The sequence below is a fragment of the Lytechinus variegatus genome, chromosome 10 (genome assembly GCF_018143015.1).
Source record: "Lytechinus variegatus isolate NC3 chromosome 10, Lvar_3.0, whole genome shotgun sequence".
In the NCBI taxonomy this organism is placed as follows: Eukaryota; Metazoa; Echinodermata; class Echinoidea; order Temnopleuroida; family Toxopneustidae; genus Lytechinus; species Lytechinus variegatus.
Window position 1 is genome coordinate 31,628,445 of NC_054749.1, and position 26,535 is coordinate 31,654,979.

A 26,535-nucleotide genomic window follows, 5' to 3' on the forward strand; every position below is an offset into this window, starting at 1 on the left:
GACCAATATACTTTCAAAGTTATGATGGTAATTCAACAAATACCCCCAATCTGACCAAAGTTCATTGACCCTAAATGACCTTTGACCTTGGTCATGTGACATGAAACTCAGGCAGAATGTTCAGTAATACTTGATTACTGATTACCTTATGGCCAAGTTCCATGAACTAGGTCAATATATTTCTAATTTATGCTGTCATTTAAAAAACTTAACCTTTGGTTAAGATTTGGTGTTGACGCCGCCGCCGTCGGAAAAGCGGCGGCTATAGTCTCACTCTGCTATGCATTTGAGACAAAAACAGCTGCATACAATTTTAAAAATAATGCTGATAAAAAATCCTATAGGACACAGTTTTGAGGAAGCATCACATGATCAAAATAGTAAAAAGCGCAACTACTACACAGATAGTTAGAGGTCCAATGAATCTCTTCCAACCCATCCATCCATCATCTTTACTGACATCACCATACGTTGCCTTGGTAACTCCATCCGTTGTTACAGTGTTATCATTGAGATCTCTACCCAGAAGGTTGTAGGTGGTGGTATCCCGTAGTCCCTTTAGGAACATCATAAAACCTGAGATAAAGACAGACAAAATCTCAGTGGTTTGGATGATTTTATCCTGATCACAGATAAATAAGATGAAAGTATTGATCAGTCGCAATGTTTGATTCATTAAAACTTACAAGTATTTACTAAGGGGGTACATAGAACTATAAGGAATTATTTTTTTGTTATGCCTAATTCTACCAGTGAGAGTAGGGAGTGGTTAATTCATGAGGTCAATAAATTTTTTACATACATACAAGAACCATACAAGACAATATAGCATGTTCCTCAAGTGACAATGGAAAAAAAGAATGAATGATTTAATTCAACAATATATCTAGGGAGCGTTTCATCAATAATTTCATCCAACAAGTTGCCAGATCTGACATCTTTCCATGATTTTGATTGGCTGAGAGGCACTGTTCCTATGGTAACTGTCGGATAAAATGGGACTTGTCGGATAAAACGTCCGACAAGTCCTTTCATGATACACCCCCCCTGAAGCATAGGAAAGATCTTCGAAAAATAAGTAGAACTGTAAGCAAGACAAAAACAGGACATACGGACAACCCCATACATGACACAATGCCCCTAACAACCACTTGTACACCAGACAAAGGAATAAACAACAGTAAAATGAATCCTGCCAGTATAGGTCATTAAAAAAAAACACATACAGAAAATAACAATACATTGTAAAATTTGATTATTTTTTTGAATTCATTGTATACTTTGATTGTATATTTTTATTCATTGTATATACTGATTGATTGTCTTGTTGATTGAATATTTTGATTGTTTTTTTATTGAATGTATACTTTGAAAGATTGTATATTTTGAAGGATTGTATAATTTGATTGATTGTATCTTTTGATTGATTGTATCTTTTGATTGATTGTATCTTTTGATTGATTGTATCTTTTGATTGATTGTATCTTTTGAATGATTGTATCATTTGACTGATTGTATCTTTTGAATGATTGTATTTTTTGATTGATTGTATCTTTTGATTGATTGTATCTTTTGAATGATTGTATCATTTGATTGATTGTATCATTTGATTGATTGTATCTTTTGATTGATTGCATCTTTTGAATGATTGTATCTTTTGAATGATTGTATCTTTTGAATGATTGTATCTTTTGAATGATTGTATCTTTTGAATGATTGTATCTTTTGATTGATTATATCTTTTGATTTATTGTATCTTTTGATTGATTGTATACTCTGATTGCGATTGGATGTTTTGATTGTATATTTTGACATACCTGATCCTCCAGTTCCAGCTTCATGTTGTGTCGAATACTTCTTATTAACATCATTCTGCTGTGACATGGCAACGATGTACCTGATATACATGAAAACAATCATCAACATTTTATAAACAGTGACTTTCATTTTGAAGTAGGGGAAAGCACGTGTACTGATTGAATGAACTTTCTCTAGTTATTCGAATCAACAAAAGTACTTTCGCATTTGTATTTCATACTTCTGCCATGTGGGCGAGTATAGGATGATATTCATGTTCTTCAAAGTTATTTATCTTAGAGATGAAATTACCAAGCCAACATAAAAAATTCATCTGATTCATAACTTACCTTGTCACAACCTGGATGTGGAAATCTCTAAAAGCTTTGACTGCCATGAGGCACTTGTTGAAGCTCTCAACCGCTTCCAACGATCCGCATTCATGGACTGGAAGGGGAGATTTACAGAGGGAGGAATGCATGATTTAAAGCAAAACCTCATTTCCCCCAAACTACTGAATCTATTGAAAATGTTTTGCATGGGCATATATGCTATTTTATTACTCTAGCAAACAAATGTATTTGTGATCCAAACTCTGCATGGTCATCTAATGTAAATTTGTAAAAAAAAAGTATTTATTTGCCAGATCTTGCACAGCCATCTACACAATTTCATGAATTTAGCAAAAATGCATTTGTTTTGCATGGGCATCTTATGTAACTTTAACAAAAAATACAAAAATTTTTACCATAGCAAAACAAAAATCACAGCTTCCAAGTTTTCAAGATCATCTTTGCGAAATAGAAATTTAAGTTTGTTTCTCATTGTTGTTCTCGACATTAAAACATTTTGAATAATCTGATAGGATTTAACTTGCATAAAACCTGGAAAAGTAAAGTTCTATTTCTTACCGAATCCTTTAATAGATGGCCCATCTTGTATTGCTTTTATGAGATCTCTGTGTGGCTTTGGCATGTACTGCTGGAATGACTTGCAAAGTTTAGCTATGATCAAGATAAAAAAAATTATCATACATTTACAATTATTTAGAGTAGTAATTGTGATAATGTTCTTGAAAATAACATGTACAAAAGCTGCAACATGAATAAGAAGGCTGGTTTGGGTCTGATTTTTTTCCCTCAATATTTGTGTATTCCATGCACTATTCATAGTCAAGCTGAGAAATCTATACTGTTCATTTACAATATAATTAAGTTTGAATGATTTATAACCATTATATGTGTGAATATAGGTGCATCCCAGATAAGCTTCAGTTCTGGTTGCAAGATTCCATTATGGAAGATACTTTTCAAAAGTCCAAATGTATAAGGAATAGACCTTAAAACTTCATAGGAATTTCGTTTTCAGACTAACGAATCTTCAGAACAACAAACCATATTTAGTTTTCAGATTAACGAACCTTTAGAACAACGAACCTTATTTCGTTTCCGGCTTAACGAACCTTCGGAACATCGAACCTCATTTCGTTTTCGGATTATTCAACCTTCGGAATAACGAACCTTCAGAATAATGCCACAAATGTTCAGATTAATGAACCCTTTTACGTGTTCGGATTAACAAACATCAAGGTAGAGGCAATTTACGTGTTTTGAATTACGAACCTTTGGAATAAAGAACCCTTCCAAATTCCGAAGTGTAGCGAATCCTAATATATGCTGAGAGACCAAGCAAAATTAATATACTAGTACCCTACACATATTTCATTGCCAATGTTCATGAATAGCAGTCTTGTACCAACTAAGATGTATGGTTTTGGTGGTATTTATCTGGAATAGTAACATAACAATCTAGGGTGGATTTATCCACAATTAAGACAAGGCTTCACCATCCCACTCCCTCCCTCCACCACCCCCCCCCCCCATCCCTTACCATCAGCTAAACAGACATGTCATATGTTTAGGATACCTTGTCAAAAGTCTGTGTATCGCATCTTTTTGCAGGAATCTTGTTGTCACAACAGATTTCCTGCATCCCCATCGTCTGTAAGAAAGTGTGAGTATTGGTAATGGAAGGCCGTTTGGAGTACACGGCTCTGACCTTTAACAAGGTACCTACAACAAAACATACCTTCTGAACCTTGGTGGGTAATACCTAAAGCAGCATCAAGACATGGCAATGTAGAGCTCTGAGCAGCACTGCCTCCAGTATACTATTAAAAAAAAAAGAAACAATGTACTCGATAAAGCCTCATTTGATATAAATTAACTCATATTGCAATTGATTCCACTTAAGAGATAGAAACTGGGACCAATCTCAAAGAGAATTCCTTTTAAATAAATCGCAATGCTTTGTCAGGGCTGCAAAAATTTTGTTCCTGATAGTATCTTGAGATCACATCAGCTTAAAGGGTCCGGAAAATAAAGATATGGCGTAAGATATGCTTGTGTAACAGAATTTAAATGAACAAATGAATGAAGTGAAAGTAGTTTGGGGTCCAACAAATTACAGAAAAGACCTGTTGTAAATGCATTTTATAAACTAGCACGTCAATGATGTGGAGCTCATCCGGCATCTCGCAACGAAATTTAAGACAATTTTGATTTCAGCCAAGTTGACACTGTAGTGAATTATATTGGTGACATAAATTGAGGATATAGAATTGAAATTGATGAAGAAATGACATAGAAGCATTTTTTGTGATCTATGAATGAATTTCAAATAAAGTAAGCATAAATAATTTTCTAGTAAAAAAATCTTAACTCTGTGTAGAACCTTGGTGAACCTCATGTAGCTCTCAGATGGAAAAAAAATAATCGAAATCAATCAACAAATAAATAAGTATTTTTTGTGAGTTTAGAAAATATATGAATAAATTAACATATTTAATGAGTTTAAAATTCTGTGTTGAAATTTTGTATCACCACCTCGAGCTATCGTATAAAGCAAACAAAATTTAAATTGATCAACAAATAAAGAAGAAATAACATTCTTTGTGATTTATGAATAAATTTTGCATAAATTAGCATGAAATAATTTCCTTACTAAATTTCAAAATTTTGTGTACAAGTTTGGTGGACTTCATGCAGCTCTACCAGATGGAGGGAAAAAAATCAAAATCGGTCAAAAAATAAGAGGCATTTTCTGTGATTTATGAATAAATTTCGCTTAAATTAGCATAAATAATTTTCTACTCCAAATTTACAAATTCTGTGTAGAAGTTTGGTGAACCTCATGAAGCTCTACCAGATGGAAGCAAAAAATTCAAAATCGGTCTACAAATAAAGAAGAAGCATTTTTTGTGAATTTTGAAAAATGCGCATAAATTAGCATATTTAATGAATTTCAAAATTCTGTAAAGTAGTTTTGAATACCCCACCTAGTGCTATCATATAAAGCAAACAGAATTGAAATCGGACTTGAAATGGCGAAGAAGAAGCATTTTTAATTTGTGGACGGACGACAGACGACGGACACCACGCCATGGCATAAGCTAAAGATAAGCTAAAAAGGGTGCGAGTAAGCAGTCATATTGGTTAAAATATGGAAAATACCCGGTATGTCAAATAGAAAAACAGTTTAATTGGGAGGAATAGAGAAGCATAATGCAACCATAAGTCCCTTTCACATCATCAAAATACCATGTCACCATCCAAGCTAAAGAGAAAAGGAGGTTACTTCCTTAAGTGGTTTACAAATGTGATGTCAAAACAATAAACTCTTAAAATGCAACATTAATAAAACTTAAAAATAATATATATTTCTTTCTTAATCTAAGATAATATGAAAAGCCTTGGTGTAAATGATTTAAAATTAATCCACAGAGACAATACAAGGAGTATTATTAGTTTGCAAAGCCTATTCTGCCAGCGCTAAAGAGAAAACTAATTATTACGATTGCATGGATAATAAACACAATTGCACAAAAATGTGTCTGTGCCAAGCTAAGGGATAAATAAAAACTGGAAAGTCAAAAGTTCACGTATTGTTAATTATACATGCACACTAGGAAGAGATATGCATGATACCCATTATTCATCCAAAAACAGATCTTCTTAATAAGACAAAGACTATAGTTGTTTTTTTTGCGTTGATATGAATAAATTCTCTTTAATACAGACATGGCACTTCATATTCCATTCAATTCAGTCACACAGATCTTTAAAAACAACTTTTTGACCCCCCCCCAATATCCACTGTATATTGCATACCCATCTCCTTTACTTAATATCTTCACAAATCAATCATAAAAACTAAAACCATTTTTTGTGTCATGTGCAGTCATATCAGTGAAACCAACTCCAGGGTCCCGTAACACAAAGGTTGGCGATTAATCTTACGCTTGATTTTTACGATTGTTTGTACATTGCAGTCAATGAAATCAGTCGTAGAAAAATGTTCTATGATCATTGCTAAGCTTTGTGTTACGGGCCCCAGACCTACCAAAGCTATTACATTATTTCCAATGATATAACATCAGTCAGAGCATTACAGACTCAAGACTTCAAAATACTCACTGAGAGAGGCTCCTCACTGACCCCCTCATAGATTAATCCTTTGAGCCCTTTCTTCTTAAAGGCAGGGGCATCCCAACTGTGGATAAGTTTGAAAAATGAAGATAAACACATAAAAATATGTAATGATTGCTTTTTTAATGAAATTGCAGACAAATTCCATGGAGTATGAAAGGGTTGGATTGACCCTGTTGGTATGACATTCATGTTAACTTAAATTCCTCATCCAGGGGAGGGGGTATTTCACACTTAAAGTCACACTTAAATGCCTAGTTGCATGCGGTAAAAAAAAATCATGAATTGGTACTATGCTATGGTATCATACTTGTCTGATTTTTCTTTATTGATTCAAATCAACATTTTTCAGGGACAGACTCTAAGTCACATCACACTTAAATCTTTGTGAAACACCCCTAGGTCAGTCTTGCTTCTTATCAATTAAATTAAAAAGGGGAATTTATATTTGAATTAAAATACAATGAGAATTATTGATAATCATTGAGAATTATGGTGAAATATTCAATTCATATATTGAAATGACATGAAATGAATAGATAACTTATCAGTTCTTCTTTCTTACCCAGCTAGAAATGGTCTGAATACATTGTAGAATACATGAGGCCTACATCCATCTGTGTATGAATAAAAAGAAAAAGTGTAAAGTTATGCAACATTTCATATACAACTGACCAACACAAAGAAGTGGTACAGAAAATACTTACGAATAGTAGCCTTTCTAAAGCAATGGGTAAAGAGTCAATAATGCGAATTGGACTAATTTATCATCAAATATTCCAATCTTATACATATTTTTGTGGTTGTTGAATATTTTTTCAGTTGTTGATTCTTCTAGAAAATTTGAATTTTAAATTATTAATTATCTAGGGCCCATTCTCCTATAAAAAACACAATATGCAGATATCTTTTTTCATCAGATACCATATCTGTATCTTTCCTCAATCAGTCCCTCCATACCTATCTTCCTCCCTTATCTCTTCTCCTCTTCTTTTTTATAAATATATTTTTATTTTCATTTTCTCATCATTCTTCTTTTGTTTTCCATACTTGCCATTGCTGCCAACTCTCTGTCATTCCCTCCATCTATCTCTCTATCTCTATCTATCTATCTATTCATCTATCTATCTGTCCGTCTGTCTGTCTGTCCGTCCGTCCATCCATCCATCTATCCATCCATCCCTTTATCTATCCATCTATCTATCTGTCCATCCATCTATCTGTCCATCCATCTATCTATCCATCCATCCCTTTATATATCCATCTATCTATCTATCTGTCCATCCATCTCTTTATCTATCCATCTCTTTATCTATCCATCTATCCATCCATCTATCCATCTATGTCTCTCTATCTATCTATCTATCTATCTAACTATCTATGTATATATCTATCAATCTATCTCCCTCTCTCTCTCTTCTTCTTCATATTACCCTTCCCTTCTTCCCCACCTCCAAAGCCATCATTTGTTGTAATCTTCCCATACCCCTGGTTATAATTACATGCCAGAGATAATAAGGCGATCCATCAACGCTCCCCTTTCCACAAAACTCTTGTAGCAAAATATATTTGGGGTAATAGGTAATTTTTTGAAGATCCCAACTTCCTCTACCCCTCCCCCTCAAATCTTTAATCAATCTTCTTTAACTCCAAAAATCAATCCTTGGTCAACCTAAAAAAATAATGGAATTAAAATTTAACAAATCATTTGTTTTTCTTCACTATTTTTGGTTCCCTGTTGATATAATTTTTCATTGAAACTGGTAGCAATTTACAAGTAATCTTCCTATTTCTACTTTCGATTCTCTCTTCCTTCCAATAACACCACTCTTCTCTTTTAATCACCTTTTATATCATACCCACCGTTCAATTCACCAATGACAACCCCTAAAGAGCAAGAATACAATGATTGAGTGTCTCATTATCACTTTTATTACCGCTGCAGTCTGAGACCCCATTTCGAGAACACAAAATGATATATATGGTATCCACATAGAAAGCAAAGATGATGCATTTTCCAGTCTTAAATCAAGAAAACATTATCCATCATCAGATGTGAGGTGTGAAAAGAATCAAGATTACTTGGATTCATCAGTCAACGAAAGGTTATAAGGTCTCTTTTTTTAGTGTAATATATAATGATGCTATCTTTAAACAATATCCAAACTGCTGTGAGCCAGTGATTAGGCCATGGGATGGCTACATGTATCATAGTGTATTTGCTACCCATACTCCTTCTGTTTTCTTCTTTCCTTTTATTTCCCTCTCGAACAGAATTGTTATTTTAACTCTGCATGGTGAATTAATGCTGGGGAATAATATTGATGGTTGTTAAGATATTTTACTTGAAACTATATTTCCATATTTTACCATTGGTAAATCTGATTATTGTCTTTATCTTACCCAAGAAGCATACACATTTATTTTAATTTTAATGAGCCCAAAACCATAAGAGGCGACTCCAGTGTAAAGGTGAAGGAGAAGACTGATTATTATGATTGTGATTCTTCCTTCATTCAAATCTCTTCCTTCAGACAAAATACATAAAACTAATGATGATGAAACAGTATAATGAATTGCAACTCAACAATCTTCAACCTGTACTGCCCAATGACTTTGTGCTGAACTAAATAACAATATTCGGGTCCCCTTTAACCTCACCTGGGTTATCTTTACTGTTGTAAAATTTGCTTAAGAAAGCTGTAGCAATAAATGAATGTGAGAAAAGCTTTGAGATATTACAAATATATCATTTTATAGGATTATTTTAACTTCTTTTGATATGCATTGTAGTTCTTATTTTTCCCCTCAACATTAGGAATTCAACAAATTTACTTAATTTCAAGTTAAAATTAAAAACCTATCTATTCCAATAGTATGTATAGCACCTAGGAAGCTCTTGCAGCACAATAGAATATATATAGTTTTTGTGCTATATGAATTATTATTATTTACATCACTCCTTTTCATCAAAATCAGTCATTAATTACCTGTTATCCTGCAAAGACTGTTTTTCATTTTGTATATAGCCTCCTCAATTGTCTGCAATTCTTTGATCATCTTTCCCACATCTCTGTCAATGACAGCCTATGAACAAAAATATAGAGAAGAGCTTTACTTCCGATGAAATGTTTGTGTGGATTGTGAATCATATTTGCAATAAGAGGGGAAAAAAAGAATCCAACAATTTCTGAAGAGCTCTTTAGCACAACTTAATAACAAAAAATTTGGTTAACAAAAAAAAATACATTTCTTCTGACATATTAAATAACAAGTCATATGATACATACTTTACTAAGAAGTTGGTAAAAACTATTTGAAAGAAGGAAATAAAAAAATATAATTTGGCAGACAATAGCTAAATTCTTTATTTTTTTTCTTCCCAATAATCTTTCCACTTGGCATGGAATGACCTTTAAGAAACAAAAAACTTTGAAATGAATAGTGCCACAATTCATCAATCATAGATAAATACTAATATTGCCAATTTGAAGAAGCACTGATGAATAAAACTTAAAATAATAATTCGTCATCCCAATCTATGATGATTAAATAAACAATTGCACTTTCAACCAATATTTTTTTCATCATGCTTCAAATAGATCTATTCTATTTCTAAACATTATTTTCTAATTTAATTATAAAAAAAATGATACCCAGAAATATGCTTTTCACACTGCACTTTTTGCCCTAAATTGGTGGGGCTAAGGGGGGGTCTTAGCCCCACCAATTTCCCGGGGTTAAGCTTAGCCCACTTCGTTTTCACATTATGTTTTAGCAAAGTGGGCTAGCACGGTAAATAGTACGGTACTATCTGGCCCTGAAAAAAAGCAGGGTTAGCCGGCTTATTGCGGTGCTAGCACCACAATTGCGGTGCTACATGTAAGAGATGCAGTGTGAAAATGAAATGCTAAGCATTAGCCAATCACAGAAGTGGAATTGCACATTAATCACGCTCTGTATGGTAAAATCATCAGTATTCATGAGCTGAGGGATAGTCCAGGGTTAGGGCATTAACCATGGTTGAGCAGATAGTATGGGGTTAAGAAAGACAGTGTGAATTGAAAAAAAAGATAGTATGGGGTTAAGGATAGTCCGGGGTTAAGGATAGTATGGGGTTTAGGAAATGTAGTGTGAAAAGCATAAAAGAATACCTCCCCTTTCTATTCTCCATAGTTCATCTGATTGCCTACAGCATTGCCAATACAATATCACAGTGGAGGATAGCGATCAGATCATCCCATCACTGAATATTTGATTGATAGCATCAGAGTTTCTCATCAAACTTTCACATTTGGAGCTTTGATAGGCGACAATGCATTTAAAGTTTGATCCAAAAAGGTCAAGTCATTAGAATTTCAATTTATATCAAATTAGAAAAAGAGGATTTTGTTTAAAAGCATTGGAATCACTGAACCTCTGTGGTAAGTATTGTCCTTATTTTGTTATGAGATTAAGCAGCTGAAATAGAAAATTATGTCAACTTGTCAAAGTAAAACAAATTTATTTGAGATGGTTTAAGTTTGGTGTATGAATACTATTATTTTGAACTGGAACAAGACAAGGGTAGAAAAAAAATATATTATAGGACTGATAGATAAGAGGATCAAAATAATAGACAAATTACCTAAAGATTTATCAAGATTTATTCAGTAAGCTTGGACCAATTTTGCAAATGTAGTTATTATTATGACCGTTGCATTCATGATCAACAGTTTGATGCGCAACATAAATGTGTATGATTTCTAATAAATCCACCAATAAAGGAAAAAGATCCTCATTTCGGTAGTATTAAATGCATGTTTCCCTTACCTTTTGTGCTTCTAGTATACTGCACAAGGCTGGAGCAAAGTCTAATTCCACCTGTGTAGCTGTGCAGAAGAACCAGGACTCATCTTGACCTCCACAGATTTGAATAAGCGTTTCTATATTACTACAGGGGGAAAAGGGAAGCGTAACGAGTTAACCTACATTGGATAAAAACTGGCATACTTCCTGGTTTTATCAAGTAATTTTTTACTAAAACCCCCAAACATACAATAAAAAGAGAAGAAATAGTTGCAAATTCTTCACATATTTGTCTTTTTTTCCATTAGTATCTTTTGTTGATGCTAAAAAGGTTTCAAAAGAAGTTATCACTAAAGTAGGCAAAAATAACTGTCTCTTCATGTAAATTGCCAAAGCCTTAAACTTCAAAGTTCAAAACTTATTCTTAATCTATCTGAGTTTATTTCAGGTACCAGTATATACTTTGTAACTGTAAAAAAAGAATGTAGCAGTAGAGAAAAGCAATGCTAATGCTATTAATATGAAGAGCTGGAGTAATAATTTGTTCTGTTATCTTTTATAGCCAAGGTAGCACTTCATCTTGATTTCAATTTCATCCCATCTTTTGTCTTTCAACTTAATATCCAACTAGTAAAGGTAAAATGTGTGATTTTTTCTTACATATTTTTGTTCCAGATTAGTGATAATTATTAACTTTACCAGCGCATTGAACTGCAATTATCTGGTCACATGACTAATGTATATAGTTTTTCAGTCTTAATATGCCCAAGCCTCGTCTAGAACAGTGGTACCACTTTCTAGCATGCATAAGGTGGTTTCAGACCGCCTCGAAGTTCGCCAGTTCCAGGTATTCTCTGATCGGGAAATTTACCCCGATCAGAAAATACCAGGTATTTTGGTAATGTGAAAGCAAACTACACGTAATTTCCCCGAAAGAAAATACCCGCTAAATAGTAGGTACTTGGCGAAATTACGAGAACTTTCGTGGGGATTTTTCCAAGGTCGCAGGTATTTTGGCAATGTGAAAGCAAATTACGGGAACTTTTATCCCAGCGTGTCGTTGGGCGCGGCGGCGTGGGTGGCTGCTGGGCTAGTGATTTTGAATCTCGCGCCTTGCCTGCTTATCAGACCATACTGCGCATGCTCGTAACTTCGGGAACTTATCCCGAAGGATGTGTTTCGGGGCGGTGTGAATGCAGGAATAATTAACGGGTATTTTTTAGCCTTAAAAAGTTCTCGGAATTTGACGGGGATTCTTGTGATCGAGGCGATTTGAAACCACCTAATGATGACCTCTACAATGCAATCAAAACCTTTTTCTAGAAACATGACACTTCACACATAAAATCATCAAGCAACTTTGAGACCGTTTTCCTCCTAACAAAAAACAAGCTTTTAGAGAAAGACAGAAAGGTGAAGAGATTTATGAGAAAACGGCAGTAAATTATTTCAGTGCATGACTTAACACTGAGCAAGAGTTATGAAATGCTAACATATGGTGAAAAAAATATAGCAACATTTAAATGGTGTTCAAGCATTATGGGCCATTAGCTTTATTACTAAGCTTTGTTTCTTGACTTTGTTGCTAAAATTTGTTGCTGAGACTTTTGCCAATTAGGTTGATTGTGGCTGAGCCTTATGGTGAGCTTTGTTGCTAACATTTGTTGCTGAGCTTTGCTGCAAAGTTTATTTGCTGAGCAGTATTGCTGGGCTTTTTATTTACTGAGCTTAAAGTTGATTTTTTTTCACTGAGGTTTGTTGCTGAGATTTGCTGCTAAGCTTCATTGCAAAGTTTAGCTGGTGAGCTTTGTTGCTAAGATTTAATTTGTTGCTGAGTTTTATAGCATAATGTCAGAAGATGCCTTAACAGTAAAGTCCCCAATTTTCTGTATTCTAAAATGAAAATCATGTCTTCTCCTGTATTCTCATAATTAATTCTGTGTTCATAGGATACACATGCAAAATTTTGATAAAGCAATTTATAAAAAAATAAGCTTCAAATTACTAGTATACACACACATGAAACTATACTGCTTACAGAAATTAACTTCAATCCGCAGATTTTCCACTCATGCATGGTTTAGTTGCATTGGATTTCGTTTTGATTTTCATAATAGGTCAAAATCATTTCCCTGAAATTGTGTTTTTCTGTAAACCTCAATAAATTCCCTTTTTCCTGAATCCTGCAGTTTTTCGTTTTTCTACATCAAAGAAAACTGGGGACTTTGCTTTGACAGGTACGCTTACGTACTCAAGTTCCACTTTTCCTTTTTGATCTTGAAGTTTCCAATTAATGAGCCCAAAACCATAAGAGGTGAGAGATGGAGGTATGCGAAGATAGTCTGCAACAGCTGTGAAGGGGACTGCAATACATCTTGGCAGGACCTTTCAAGAGGATTGAGTCAATTGAATTAAATTAAAATTGAAATTAAATAATCATGTATTCTCAACTATGTGTATTTAAAGGGGAATTCTACCCCAACAAATTGTTGATTTGAATAAAATGGGAAAAATCAATCTCGCATACAACTCAAAATTTCATCAAAATCTGGCGTAAACTAAGAAAATTATAATATTTCAAAGTTTTGATTATTTTCACACACAGTTATAAATTATATGCACATCCTAATCAGTATAAAATTGAGAGAACAGATGATTTCACCCACTCACAAGTTTCTATTGTATTTCAATATATATATGAAATAGTATGATTTGCTCCATGTGTCAGGGCTCAAATTAATCAAAGGCAATTCAAGACCATGGTACCTCATCATACCTTCAGAAATGGCCTTGATGATGCCCTTCCAAATATTGGTAGACTAATTTACCCCTTTCATAAACCCATCCTCCAATTATCCGCCTAGAATAATGCGGATAATTCAATAAAAATTGTGTTCACAAACTCCGAATATAATCAAAACTTTTTTTTACGAGTGCCCGACCTTAAAAAGGAGGATAATTGTCAAGGCAATTGCACACGCCCCCTCCGATGCGGTTGCGTTGGAAAAGGGTGACCTTGTGACCGCACCATGGCAATTATCCGCATTACTTTGGAAATGCGTTCATAAAGTCAAAATCTGGTCCCGATGCTGCTATTATGCACATAATACCAGCATCGAAATAATGCGGATAACTCTGGTCCTTCGATTTTACGACCAAATTATGCGGCTATTATCTGCATAATTAGGTTTATGAAAGGGGTATAAAGGCCGACATAAGTCTTTTTCCCCATGGTCTTGGTCCCTTGTACTTGTAGTAATCCAGTGCATGTGTCTTTTGGATTGAAAAGTACATTTTAATATTGATGCCCTCTTTTATTGAAGGCATTGGATGCTTCCTAAGGTGAGCAAAGCCTTCCTTTTCCTCTACGAACACTTTTGAAAAGTAGTCTCGCCCCTTTAAATTCTTAATTGATGTGAAACAAAGTTTTCAGATTCTTCTGTGTGAAATTGCCTTTGTTTTTCTGTTCTGTTCTGTTTATGGCAACTCTTGTAGGAACTCGGCAGGACAGAACAGCTGGTAATCGCCAAGCTGGTATAACCAATTACCTAGGATACATTTTATGTCTAGGTTAATCAGTCGTAGTGGCTGACGTTATAGACGGACAGATATTACTCTCGGGTCTTTATATCAAAGTGTAGGCAATGGCAGAATGGGGATTCAAATTCACAACCTTGCAATTATGAGTCCAATGCTCTAACCACTGGACCACACTGGACCAACATACCAGTACTGTGTTTTCATGGACGGACTATAGTTAAAGGTCAAGTCCACCTCAGAAAAATGTTGATTTGAATCAAGAGAGAAAAATCAGACAAGCACAATGCTGAAAATTTCATCAAAATCGGATGTAAAATAAGAAAGTTATGACATTTCAAAGTTTCACTTATTTTCAACAAAATAGTTACAGGTATATGAACAAGCCAGTTACATTCAAATGAGAGAGTCAATGATGTCACTCACTCACTATTTCTTTTGTTTTTTATTGTTTGAATTATACAATATTTCAATTTTTTACGAATTTGACAATTAGGGCCTCCTTGCCTGAAGCACAAAATGTTAAAAAAAATGGAATTCCACGTGTTTAGGGAGGAATGAAACTTCATTTTACATGACAATGACGAGAAAATCAAAATATTTCATATTTCATATGATAAAATACAAAAGAAATAGTGAGTGAGTGATGTCATCAACTCTCTCATTTGGATGTAGCTGGCTCGTTCATATAACTATTTTGTTGAAAATAAGCGAAACTTTAAAATGCCATAACTTTTTTATTTTACATCCGATTTAGATGAAATTTTCAGTGTTGTGCTTGTTGAATTTTTCTTTTTTTATTCAATTCAAGTTTTTGTTGGGGTGGACTTGTCCTTTAATGAAATTTTCAGTGTTTAATATGCTTGAATTTTTCTCTTTTTATTCAAATCAATTTTTGTTGGGGTGGACTTTTCCTTTAAAGGAAACCAAAACCCAAGAAGAGAAGTAATCTTATTGGAAAGAGTAAAATGAGAGGAACAATTTAAAAACAGTTTCATTAAAACCGGTTATGAAATAAGCAAGTTATGGGACTTTGAAAACTCTTGTTGTACTTTCTATGGGCATCCTCAAATTGGCAAACATGAGTGCTTCAAAATGGCTGATTTTGTGGACAACTCTCTATTTGTTTTGTACACATATTTTCAGATTTTCTTCATTAGTTTTCAAATTGCATCTTGCCTCCTTCTGAGCACAACATATGTCATGGGAAAATATAATCCATACCATATATGTCAAGGTCAGGAGGAGATAATATGAAATATGTAAAATAAAGGGGAAAATCTGAAAATATGTGTACAAAACAAATGGAGAGTTGTCCACCAAATCAGCCATTTTGAAGCACGTTTGCCAATTTGAGGATCCACATAGTAAGTACAACAAGTCTTTTTAATCGTCCATAACTTGCTTATTTCAGAACCGATTTTGATTTTTTTTTTATTGTTCCTCTCATTTTACTCCTTCCAATAAGATTGCTTCTCTTCTTGGGTTTTGGTTTCCTTTAATGTCAAAACCCTGAAAATGAAAAACATTATACAATTCATACAATACAAAATAAGAAGTAATTTGTTAGCATGTTGCATTGTGAACTCTCTTAATATTGAATATCACTTTATGTGCATAACTATTTTGTGAAAAATAAGCAAAATTCCAAAATATACTGTGTCATGTAGGTAAAATGTTGGACGAACAATGTGAAATGTATTGATTGTCGAAACATATTCCTCTTGCTGTGTGTCACAAAATAGCTAAAGGTAATATCTAAAACATATTTTATATGGATCCAGTACCAAACAAAGGGAACAGATAATTTGTAAAAAAAATCAACATTCCAAATAATTAGTTACGTACACAACATATGGAGAGAGAAATAACAAAAATTCCCATTACCTCTAAATATGCAGCTTGTCCCAATATATAGAGTATATATTATAAAATCTAACTTTGAATATATTGTAACAAATGAAAATTAAAAACATTTTTTTTTTCATACACACTATGTAAAATGTACTGACAAAATTTACCTGTATTTATGTCTGGCCTGCCTTTCATTAGCAGCAGAGGTGACTTAGAAAACAACTACTTAAGATGAATTTTTTCACAAAGGGACAATAACACATTCATTTGCTAACAAAATACTAAATTAATGACCTTCAGTAGTATTCCCGTCACCTTGAAGACCAAATATACTAGAGCTTGAAATATCATGATTGTATCTATGTATTTCACAGGCTGGGAGGTGAGTTTCCCCACTTTTTTCAATAATTACTGCAAAAATAACATCTGTCTGATCATGGACCTACAGGTCCTTGGTCTGATTGTGAAATTTTATTGCATGGTCAAACCATGAATAGGTCCATGGTCAAACCCTCCTTTCCCATCATTTTCTTTATTAAAAAAGCCAATGCTTTATATTCATTCTTCAAGCAATCATTATCGTTTCTGCTCAAATGTGTCTTGTTGCAGTATCACAAGTTTTTGCTAAAACTTTGTGTTGGCCACTTTAATGGTAATGTGCGCTACAACCTTGAGGGCAAAGGAACATTTTATCAATCAAATTAATCTTAGTATGCACCATAGTGACCATACCCCTCAAGATATTCGGGTACATACTCAAGATCTAAATTTCCTTCAGGATCTATGAGTTTCCAATTAGTGAGCATGAAGGTGAACACGTTGAGAGTTGGAGGTATTTGGAGACGTTCTGCAACAGCTGAAAGAGGGACTGCAACACATCTTGGCAATACCTTGTCGCAATGATACATGTACATTACAATATTTTTTACATAAAATCATTCAAGTGTATGAACTTTGGAATTGGATAATATCGACAGTAAAATCACCAGTTTACACGGATCTACATCTTTCCTCCAACAATCTCATTCATCTCAATGAAATACTAAATTTTTAGCAAATAACAGCTTCTTAGCTGAAAGAATAGTAACCAGGCAATCTATAGAATCCTTTCTCTACATCCCCCACCCTTAGTAAGATCAACACTCTCCATCTGCTCCCCATTTCCCTTGACACCCCCCCCCCCCCCATCCTCACTCCAAGGGCAATGATACAAAGTAGTCTATTTTGATTATTCATGAGTTTCATTGCAAATTATAGAATTCACGATGCATTTAAAGAGGGAACACCCCTTTCCTAAATCCACATCTACCTCTCTTAAATAACCAAACTTAATTATATCCAACCTCCTCAATCTCCCATCCCCATTCCAATGATGCTGAAAATGCTCCCCCAATATCCCAGTCTAACATAGACCAAGGAGAGTCTACCAACATCACTTCCGTAAATAATTCATAAATAACGAGGCACGTGGAATAACTCACACTCGTTTCAAATTACAGATTACAATTTTATTACAGATTGAAAGCACATGAGAGATCAACCCGCACGCACCTCATACAATATCTTGAAAAGTAATTAAGTGTACAAACCTCTGGAATTCCATCTTCCCCTTCACACCATACATACGCATGTGTAATGGCCACTAAACACACCATTGCTGCTTTGTAGGCCTGGGGGCTCTGTAGTCGGGTGTGATCCAGAATAGGGAGCTAGAAAAGATCAAAATGATTTATTAAATTTCAAGAAAATGTATTTTACTTTTTCATAAAATTTTAATCAGAGTTCGCATAATGATCTATAATGATCACTATCCATTGAAAAGCAAATAAAAACTTCAAAACAATGTACAAAATTTTGGCTGGTGAACACAAAAAGTAGCCTGGAAAGTTTGTTAAAGGTAAAGTCCACCTCATAAAATTGTTGATTTGAATCAATAGAGACAAATCAGAAAAGAACAATGCTGAAAATTTTATCATAATCGGATGTAAAATAAGAAAGATATGACATTTCAAAGTTTTGTTTATTGTTCACAAAATGATTACATATGCACAATTTACTCACATGCAAAATGAGAGAATCGATGATGTCTCTCACTATTTCTTTTCCTTTTTATTGTTTGAATTGTACAATATTTCAATTTTTATATCATTTGACAATAGGGACCATCTTGACTGAACCATAATGTTAAACAATGGTTATCCACATGTTCAGGGAGAAATAACATTTTGTTTCACAGGACAATGAGGAGAAAGTTAGAATATTTCATAATTCATATAATAGAATACAAAATGAATAGTGAGTGATGTCATCAGTTCCCTCAGTTGCATACAAACAGGGATGTGCATATAACTATTTTGTGAAATTAAGCAAAACTTTAAAATATCATAACTTTCTTATTTTACATCTGATTTTTATGAAATTTTAAGTGTTATGCTTGTTGGATTATTCTCTATTTATTCAAATCACTTTTTGTTGGGGTGGACTTGTCCTTTAATTTTTTTTGCCTGAAACATGTTATTGAGTGATTTAAGCTTCGAGGCCATATGTGTCCTAGTTTGGGATCACAATCAATTTGACTTGAAGGGGAAATTATATTTAGAAGAGTTTGTTTGCATAATCTAGTCAATATAGCGGCATAAATTCAGGGGCATGATTTCATTTTTGCTTTATTTTATTAGTTTTAAATGCTTTATTTCATGCCTTGTTTTACTTCAACTAATTAATTTTCTTCTATGCTTTTAATGGATTCGATGGTCCAATTATCTTCTACTTGCTTTGTCTGCAAATGTATGTCAATGTGAATATTTCATATTTTACACGGTGAAATAAAACAAACAAAGAAACAAACCCTGTCCAAGCAGTGGGGGTGATAGCTATTGAGAACTATTGTGTACATATTGTTTGTTTCTCAAATCAACATTCTTCATTATTTTGCTGTTGAGTTTGATGATCCATGCTTATTATGCAAGTGACATAGTGAGCGAGAAATCAGTAACCTCTGTTCAAGCAAAATATTTTGGGAACAAAGAAATCTGCTTGACTGAGGTGAAATTCGACCGCGAAAAGTATGTTTTACATAATCTGGTGTAAAAAAACTGAGATAAATTGTGATCAAGTTGAGCAACTGGCCCGTATTCTGAAGTCGGGTTTAAGTTAAACTCAGGTTTAAAGTTGTGGTTTAAGTATGGGAAGCCAAAAGTATCAAATTTGTTCTTAAGTTGTATGTTTCTTATGTTTTCTGTGCTCTTTCCTGATTCATCGATGGTGAAGCCAATAATCTTTTTATACTTCCTACACAATTATGAATGATTTGAGAGCCAAATGAGCTGAAGTATGATATCTCTACTATTAGTGATTTATGTAACAATTGGCTCGCCAAACATAAACCACAACTTTAAAACTGAGTTTAAGTTAAACCCGACTTCAGAATACGAGCCACTGGGTGTAACCCTGTCTAGAGGGTGAATGAGCAACACTCTTTTTAATCCCATTTGATGTGAATTAGAATCAGGCTGACAAATATGTGTGTCGGCCAAAATCAGACAATTGCCATTATCAGACAATAAACTTAGTAGTACTTATACATTAGATGGTAATATTCTTTTCTGCTTCCTGCCCTTCAATCCTTGTTCAGGGTGCTTTATCTAATGGGAGTGAGCCCCAGGCCATACCCCCTCCCCCAATTGTATGCATTTAAATGATGTCAATGTGTGTTTCTGGTTATATCAATATATATATATCACAACACAATACTCATTTTGAAAAAGCATGCCCCCCCCCCCAGCACTTGACCTCTCAGGGCTGTCACCCTCATCAATGTAGCATGCTAAGAAATGTACTTCCTGAAAGTGTGTTTACCCATTTCAAAACATTCTGTTCCTAGCGAATGAGCTTAAACGTGCCAAAAGACATCTAAAATATGTAATGAAAGAAAGAGGATAGGGGGATGTACTATGGCTATAGTTGTCAAAGAAGCATTGTTGATAAGGTTAATGTAACAACATGTGAGACTGAGAATATGGATTATATAGTATTCACATTCCAAGGTTAGGCTTTAGACCTTCGCCTACTGTGTAGTATTTTTCTGTGAGAGCAAATGTTGCTGACCTTCAATGAATCTATTTGAAACCTACTTAAAGAAAGATGAAACCTTGTGGATTTAATAGATAAACCTTCAGTTGAAACCCTTTTGAATTGGAAAGAAAAGACAAGTTATCAATCTGGAGAAACCTTCATGAATAACGTCTTCAAATCTAGATCATGCCCAGTGTTCTGAAATGATACGGAAATGCTTATTTATTTCCCCAATAAAAAACTTCTATCGACGAAAAAAATACAAGATGATAGATTGCTGAAAACCACAAATTTATCACAGGATCAACCAAATGATAAATTTTTTGTTATCAGCAACATCCCATTGTCTTGTATTTTCTTTTGCCTACATTGCCGATACTTTAATATTTTGATACTATTGTTTCTTTGTTGATTATTTTTTTTAGATTAATTTTCTCCTGATGTGCAATGACATGTATGTGCAGTAATTTTCTTTTTTTTTAAGCAAACACCTTTTATTCACCTACCTGTTGTATCTCTCTCCTGATCTGGCCATTCCTTATAAGTTCTTCAACATGGGTGGCCAGTTCAACCCATGGCTGAAAGTATTCAGGAAGATCAAGCTGAAACAATAAAACCCAGATACATTTTACATTGCATACTTAAGAATATTACAATGCAATTCAATTTACAGTGCATCCCATAATAAACACAAAAATTATTAAAACTTAAATAATCACAAAACAAATATATGACATACAGTCAAGTACCAGTGTAAAGCTTAGAATCTCTTTATTCATGTGAAGCCTCATTCATGATTTTATAATCAATTATTATACAAAATGTACACTAACAACTAGCGAATAAAAGGTACCTCAATTTAAAAAAGGTATTGAAAGTTCTATATCTACTCTCAATATGATACCTAGAGCAATAGGGAAAAAACACAGAATAAAAAAGATATATTTCATTCAAAAGAAGGCTTGAATTTCTATAATTACATTAAAGAAATTTGTTTTCACTGATCAATGCCTATTGCTGCAATAGCATTACATGTAGCATAGTTTAAAACAGGATTTGTGCATTGTTGATGGAGATTAAGCAATCCCAACAGCTATATGTAGGGACATGGAGCCTGTTGAATCGACTTCACTTCAAAAAAATAAAACATTTTAAATTCCAGAATTAAGCCAAAGAATAAATATTGGCCTAAGTCATCTAACTTGTTATTCTTGGGTTATTTCTTGCATTGACAAATCAAATTAAAGAGCACACAGTCTACTGAACTAGAAACTAAAGCAGAAATCAATTTAAGGGATGGTTCAAGCTGGAGATATTTATATCTCAATGCTGAAAATTTGATAAAAATTGAATAGCAAATAACAAAGTTATTGAATTTTAAATATTTGCATTATTACAGTGAAACACTTCTAGGCAAGTCTTTATAAACATTCATTAGGTGGGCTGATGATGTCATTTCCCCACTTGTTCTTTTGTATTTTATAACAGGATATTTGGTTTATTCTATTTTTTTTCTACCAAGAACTAAAGGAAATGGATTGACACCTGATTATTAAAATGCATTAGTTATTTATTGCCACAACTTATTATAATAGAGACACATTATTTACACACATATGAAAAAAATGAACATATCTATGATTTCATATAACATTATAACAGGCCTTTTTATAAAGAAAACAAGAGAGTGGAGATGTGATATCATCAGCCCACCTAATGAATATTCATGATGATGTGCATACAACCGTTTTCATAAAATTTACTTTAAATTCAATAATTTCTCTAATTCAATTTTGATGAAATTTTCAGCATTTTGCTTAGTGAATTTTATTATATTTTATTCAGATATAAATACTTTCAGCTGGACCATCCCTTTAACAGCAGAAATTGTAAACCTGGGGCCCGCCTTACAAAGAGTTGTGATTGATCCAATCAATCTGATGTATGGAAAGCCAGCAATGTCAACATATGAAATACATGTTTGCTAAAAAATTCTTTACATATGAATGTGTATCCATAAATTCATTGATTTCTTGACAATTTGGGGTGTTCTCCTTGTTCACAAAGGACATTTTGCAAATTTCCTGTAGATAAAATCATGACATTGATGGATTTCCATAGAGTTCGATTGATTGGATCAAACGTAACTCTTCGTAAGATGGGGCCCTGATGTTATTAAATTCAGATACCATCCTCCAAATAACTCTTTGTATATCCTTTTTAAAATTGATTTTAATCACTCATGTATGAAGTCACTGAAACATCAAAATCACACCAATGGAAGAGGCGAGTCTGAGCTTTACTTGATAATAATATTTGTGATGAATTTTGAACATACCGGTAATTTCCCTTTTTCTGGGATTTGTGCATGTACAGCACAAGGGATTTCACAGCTTTTTAATTTAATCACCTTAAAACTATGTACAGAAAATAAGTTAACAGAATACCAGGGGCCTGTTGCATAAAACTTTTTACCTGAGAAAACTCTGGTAAAAACTGAAAAGGTTAGTCTGATTTCTGCCATTGATTTTAACACAGGGCAAACTCCGGTAAAAACAACCTGAGTTTTCTCAGGTAAAAAGTTTTATGCAACGGGCCCCAGAAGTCAGTAGTTTGATAGTGGCAGTGCAAAAAACAAAGCTTTTTTCTTATTGTTGCCTGCCAATTTATTTACAAGATGATAGAATTTGTTTTTACGTATCCTATAGGCTACTATAAAACATTACTTCTTTTAGAGACATCCAGATACAGGGTTGGCACTTTCCTGGAGAATTTAGGTATATGTATTTTCATCCCAGGTGGGAAATACTAATGAAATCTTGCAAATGCCTGGATATTATTCAGATCAAGATGTGTTTATTGACCATATGCACAAATGGAAATTCATTTTTGTTCACACAATAGAATTTAGAATGTCTATCATACACACAAAGATCACACGATACATGCATGTAAACATTATATGGTAGTGGATCGTATCTAGTCCAAAGACTAGGAAATGAACCAAGAGAATATTATTCCTTTCTTTATACTCTTGGGATCAAACACTTTTCATGAATTCAATCATATCAAACACATTATTCTCATAAAATTCACCAAACTTTCACCATAAATACACAATCACCTACAATATATAAATATGTAATTGTTAACACTTTTTCTGAAATCGTTTTTCCTTTTTACGATAATAGCTTCCAATCAGACCCCTCTTCGCATGTGAAATATTCTGGTCACTTGAAAAAGGTATCGTATTTACCGAACATGCGTTTTCTATTGGAAAAGTTGAGAAAACAACAAAATCAATGATGAGCTATTTTGACCATATTTTATTTTTATAGAATATTAAGACTTTAAAAATGTGTTTTTGACCATTTTTCATCATCTTTCTATTGAATTTCCCTTGGAAGGATGTTGTAAATTCTTCTTCTTCTTCCTGTTCCTCCTCTTCCTCTTCTTCTTCCTCTTCTTCTTCTTCAAGTACAGGTCACCGTCTGGCGTATTGTCGTACTGTTGTGCAGGTGCAATGTTTTGAGTAAACGAAATTATTTTCTGACGTGTACGATGCGCAAGTTCGTTAATATAGGGCCGGTTAGTACGGTAATAAAATAACTCACTATACAGTGCGTCCCACAAAAAACGAAACCGAGATTTAGTGATCATTTATCATAACTTAATCATAAATAAAACAGACAAATGACCTACCAATTTAAAGCTTAGAATCTCCTCTTTCATCTGAGATTACTTAGAATTATTTCTCATTCACGCATGAGTGAGCAAAAACAATTTGAAGAAAGGATACCAAAAACTCATTTGTCGGGGGGTATCTGGGTTTCAGAAAGAAAACCACATTTTTGAAAAGTTCAATATCTGATCTTAAGTTTGATACCTCAATTACAGAAAATGGTCAAGAATTAACAAAGTTCTGGTCATTTGAAATAAGGCTTTAATTTCAATAATTTCATAAAATGAAGAGGTTCTCCAGGCTAGCGTTCAAACTCACTTGACACTCCGTTTTGTTGACGATCAGCCAAGCATTAAATCTTTTGTTCACCATGCGATAGCTTCTGTGGGAAACTGGTGAAAACACGTTTATCGAATGATATTATGGAAATGCAAGCCTTATTTCAAATGAACAGAACTTTTTTATTTCTTAACCATTTTCTGTAATTGGGGTATCAAATTAAAGAGCAGATATTGAACTTTTCAGAAGTGTGGTTTTCTGATTGAAACCCAGATACCCCCCGCCAAATGAGTTTTTGGTATCCTTTCTTCAAATTGTTTTTGCTCACTCATGCGTGAATGAGAAGTAATCTAAGTGATATCAGATGAAAGAGGAGATTCTAAGCTTTGAATTGGTAGGTCATTTGTCTATTCTATTTATGGATAAGTTATGATAAATGATCGCTAAATCTCGGTTTCGTTTTTTCTGGGACGCACTGTACTTCATGGGATGGTCTGGGCTGAAAATATTTATATCTACATAGAGTAGAATTCACTGAGCAAAATGCTGAAAATTCGTCAAAATCAGATAACAAATTTATAATAAAATTATTGAAGTTTAAAGTTAAGCAGTATTTTGTGAAAACAGTTGTCATGAATATTCATTAGGTGAGCAAATGATATCACATCCCCACTTTCCGTTTTGTTAAATGTGATTACATATACCGGTAATTATTATTTTTTCTTTTTTTCATACTTGTGTGTGAATAATGTTTCCCGTATAATAAATAAGTTGCAGAAATAAATATCTAATGCACTAAATCAGTTGTCAATCCATTTTTCTAATTCTTGGAGGAAAAAATGTGAATAAACCTCATTTCTTATAATAAAATACAACAGAAAAAGTGGGGATGTGACATCATCAGCCCACATAACGAATATTCATGACAACTGTTTTCACAGAATATTGCTAAACCTTAAAAGTCAATAACTTTGTTATTTGTTATCCGATTCGATGAAATTTTTGGCATTTTGCTCAGTGAATTCTACTCTATTTATTAAGCTCTGAATACTTTCAGCCCGGACCATCCCTTTAAGATGTACAGGGTGGTACAGTGAACATCTGGACAATATATGAAAATATCAACGTACATTTCATGATCAGTATTTCCTTACATTTCCTATTTTCTTAATTAGATTACTGAGGCAGCATTTATCGGTTTTCACCCTTGACAGTCCAGCCAAAGATGTCCTGAGGTTAATATTTCAGCTTGAGTTTTAGTTATTCTGGTAGACGAATAGTACTAGTAGCAGACCGAGTACTACTTATGAAATAAGATCCTTTGGCTATGCTCTCTCCTTCTCCACTTAACTCACCATTCTGAGCACCATTTATTTCATTTTCATCATTGCTGGTGACATCCTTCCACTCCCAATACATACACATGCACAAGAAGAGAGGGACAATTAATTCAAATACCAATACATAGACCAGACTCTCGACTCTAGTCACTAGATAACTAATTAAATTCATAAATCTTTTCTATGCTACATTTTACAGTAGGCCTACTGCACCACTGGCACTGTCACCAAAAAAGCAATCAAGTTTTTCACAAGAAATGCATTTTAGCATCGTGCATTTAATTAGGGCCTATTGTATTGAAGCTGCTGACTGATACTAGACTTATTAAAGTTAACCTACTGCAATAATAAAGAATATGCCTGTGGCAATAATCATCTGCACGCACCCACAACCCTCACACGGTGAATGTCAGTCACTGAGTCAGTGCCACTGTGGTATCAAACAGGCCAGCTACCTAGCTGCACTTTATCGGAGCTCCCCTGCATTCCCTGCCGACAGTTCAGGCGAAAAAGAAATGAACTTACCGAAGGCGATTCCTCGACGAATCCAAATGTCGGTGAAGCACTGTAATCATCTAATTTTGGAATGCACGCATATCGGTTATCACTTTCATCTTCCATATTAATCTCGCTTGGATTTCGATCCATTGGTGTAAAAGGAAGGAAAACTCGGCTTTCTTTGACTTAGGCCTTGCGA

General features: G+C 33.9%; 1 protein-coding gene across 1 annotated transcript; it reads right to left on the bottom strand.

The window, feature by feature from the left end:
* Positions 1-208: 208 nt before the first annotated feature.
* Positions 209-26,535, bottom strand: LOC121423102 (indoleamine 2,3-dioxygenase 2-like). Its single transcript, XM_041618391.1, has 13 exons — positions 26,364-26,535; positions 21,044-21,139; positions 18,053-18,172; positions 13,324-13,457; positions 11,097-11,217; positions 9,275-9,371; positions 6,850-6,901; positions 6,273-6,348; positions 3,886-3,967; positions 2,709-2,801; positions 2,148-2,244; positions 1,818-1,897; positions 209-576 (listed from the first exon to the last, which is right to left on the bottom strand). Exons 1-13 carry the CDS (start codon positions 26,484-26,486, stop codon positions 365-367), a joined length of 1,383 nt encoding a protein of 460 aa, XP_041474325.1. The 5' UTR covers positions 26,487-26,535; the 3' UTR covers positions 209-364.

Coding starts and splice junctions, on each gene's coding strand:
- LOC121423102 (XM_041618391.1), bottom strand. CDS start 26,486: ATGGATCGAAATCCAAGCGAGATTAATATGGAAGATGAAAGTGATAAC. Junction 6,902..9,274: donor CAGTCTTTGCAGGATAACAG/GTAATTAATGAC, acceptor ATTCATACACAG/ATGGATGTAGGCCTCATGTA. Junction 2,802..3,885: donor TACCCACCAAGGTTCAGAAG/GTATGTTTTGTT, acceptor TCTTGATCATAG/CTAAACTTTGCAAGTCATTC.